The sequence below is a fragment of the Plectropomus leopardus genome, unplaced genomic scaffold, assembly GCF_008729295.1.
Source record: "Plectropomus leopardus isolate mb unplaced genomic scaffold, YSFRI_Pleo_2.0 unplaced_scaffold18278, whole genome shotgun sequence".
Classification (NCBI taxonomy): Eukaryota; Metazoa; Chordata; class Actinopteri; order Perciformes; family Serranidae; genus Plectropomus; species Plectropomus leopardus.
The window spans coordinates 223-2,363 of record NW_024619695.1 but is presented as its reverse complement, the minus strand read 5'-3'; the positions used below and the strand labels follow the sequence as shown (position 1 = coordinate 2,363).

General features: G+C 37.7%; 1 protein-coding gene across 1 annotated transcript; it reads left to right on the top strand.

Moving 5' to 3' along the window:
• Positions 1-99: 99 nt before the first annotated feature.
• LOC121965031 (serine/threonine-protein phosphatase 2A regulatory subunit B'' subunit gamma-like) lies at positions 100-1,091 on the top strand. Its single transcript, XM_042515196.1, has 2 exons — positions 100-224; positions 591-1,091. The coding sequence occupies exons 1-2, from the start codon at positions 180-182 to the stop codon at positions 783-785; spliced, it is 240 nt and encodes a 79-aa protein (XP_042371130.1). The 5' UTR covers positions 100-179; the 3' UTR covers positions 786-1,091.
• The last annotated feature ends 1,050 nt before the right edge of the window (positions 1,092-2,141 follow it).

Below are 2,141 nucleotides of genomic sequence, written 5' to 3'. Positions count from 1 at the left end.
TTGTCTATATCACCATGGAGATCAAATACTTGTTAATCAGCAAATTCGATAACCCCCCCCCCCCCCCTCCCACTTTTTTTAGGGTCATAACTACAAGATCACACACAAAAAAAAAACATTTTTACTCACTGTTTCATGATGCTGTTTTGTGTTTTGTTCTTCAGGCCATTCAGGAGCAGATGAAACTCCACGGTCAGGAGCCTGTCACCTTTCAGGATGTCAAGGTAAAAGTTATACAATTATAAAAACCATTTTCAAGGACTGCAAATTGTGTGAAGCACATATGTACACACACACACACACAGTCCAGACATGTTTCTCATACACACCAGTTCTTGTGCCCAGCCTTGCTATGAATATGGCAGCAGAGTGGTGGGTGCTTTTAAGACAGTGAATTTTACTTTCAGTTTATTTTAAATGAACATCTTCCAATTTCTTTTGACAGAGCTAATGATGGGTCTGTCTCAGATTTACATTTATTTTGGCTAACATCAAGTTCATAACAGGAATTTTGTAATGCCAGATAGAAGAATTCTTTGTTTTGGTATTAAAAAATAAAAAATGATGAACCTGCCCGTTCCTCTCCCCAGGATGAGATCTTCGACATGGTGAAACCTAAAGACCCCTACAAGATCACACTCCAGGACTTGGTCAACAGTTGCCAGGGCGATACCGTCACCAGCATCCTGATTGACCTCAACGGCTTCTGGACCTACGAGAACAGAGAAGTGCTGGTCGCCAATGACAACGACAGCAGCAACACAGCTGACCTGGACGACAGCTGAGGATGATTTGGGGTTAAAGTGTGGTAGAGACACTCCTGTTACCCGAAAGGTCACGTTTTTCTCTCCCAACCTTCAAGTGTCCTGCTGAAGTGTCAGCTCTGAGCTCTCCCTGCTGACTCAGGTCGCTCTGCTTCAGTCTGAGCTGTGAAAACCTTGAGATGACAGAGGGAGAAGGAGGAAAGCAGTACTGTGGTCTTTGTGAATACTGCTCTGTGTTCCCATTGTTTTCCTGTAAAGATCTAATAAACCTGTTCTGTTTTTGTCATTGACCTTTATAATAATAAATGTTCCCTTTTTTATGCCGTTGCTGATAATGCCTGAATGTTTACTTTTATCTACATGATGGAAGCACCTCATCATGTTACACACTCAAATGGATTGTCAAATTTCACTTAAAACAGCTATAATTGATACTTTTATATATAACAGTGGATAAACTGACAACATATAATGTAAAATGAGTCATTCACACGTACAAACAAAAGAGTTGTGACTCTTCAGAGCTTTTTAGCATTTTTCAGCACATTGTTTAGATGTTACAGCTTGCAACTTCACTGTTTCGGTTCGCATAATTTGCAAACCAAAAACGGAGCAGAAAGGAAGGAGAATATTGGACTTGCATTTGCTAAGTAGGCAGAAATATGACTCCAAATAAATGTTAATATTGCTTCATTCCTGTCAGATGTGTAAATATGCAACTGTTTGCTTACAAGTTTGTTACTGACCCCAAGTGACCAATAAATTTGTTAAGGTAGTTTAGGGATTTCTAGTACTATTCATGGGGAAGGAAAAAACATTTCCAGAGGTCATTAGTCCGTTCCTCTAAGATTTCACAGGCTGCTCTGGGGATTGTCGTGTGGCCTGAAATGCGTGTTTTCATGGCAGCTTTTCTAAAATAATTGTCATGCAAGGTGCAATGCTTATAGTTTTTTGCAATGAAATTGTAAGGACAAATAAAAAATTGCAAAAACAGCTGTGATGCTGCCATTGACTAGGGGATTATTATTATAAGCATTCAGTCTTTTCAACAGACTTACAATCTATATTTGATGGTTACTTATTTATTACCATTTTCATTAATAATTTAGTAATGAAGAAATGAAGACATAATGTTAGAACATTTTAAATAATGGAAATTGATTTGGGAGCATAAATGTTTATTTGCTGTAGTTCTAGCTACTACTAGGCAATAATGTCCAGGTTAAGATTTGGGAGCATTTTTCTAAAATTTAATCTAAACTGCCAATTTTCAGAACCTGCTGATGTCTCTTTTGGCCTTGAATATTTTGTCTTGTCACAATATAATGATGTTTAAAAATTCATATTATCTTTTGACATTTCATGTTAAAACAAGTC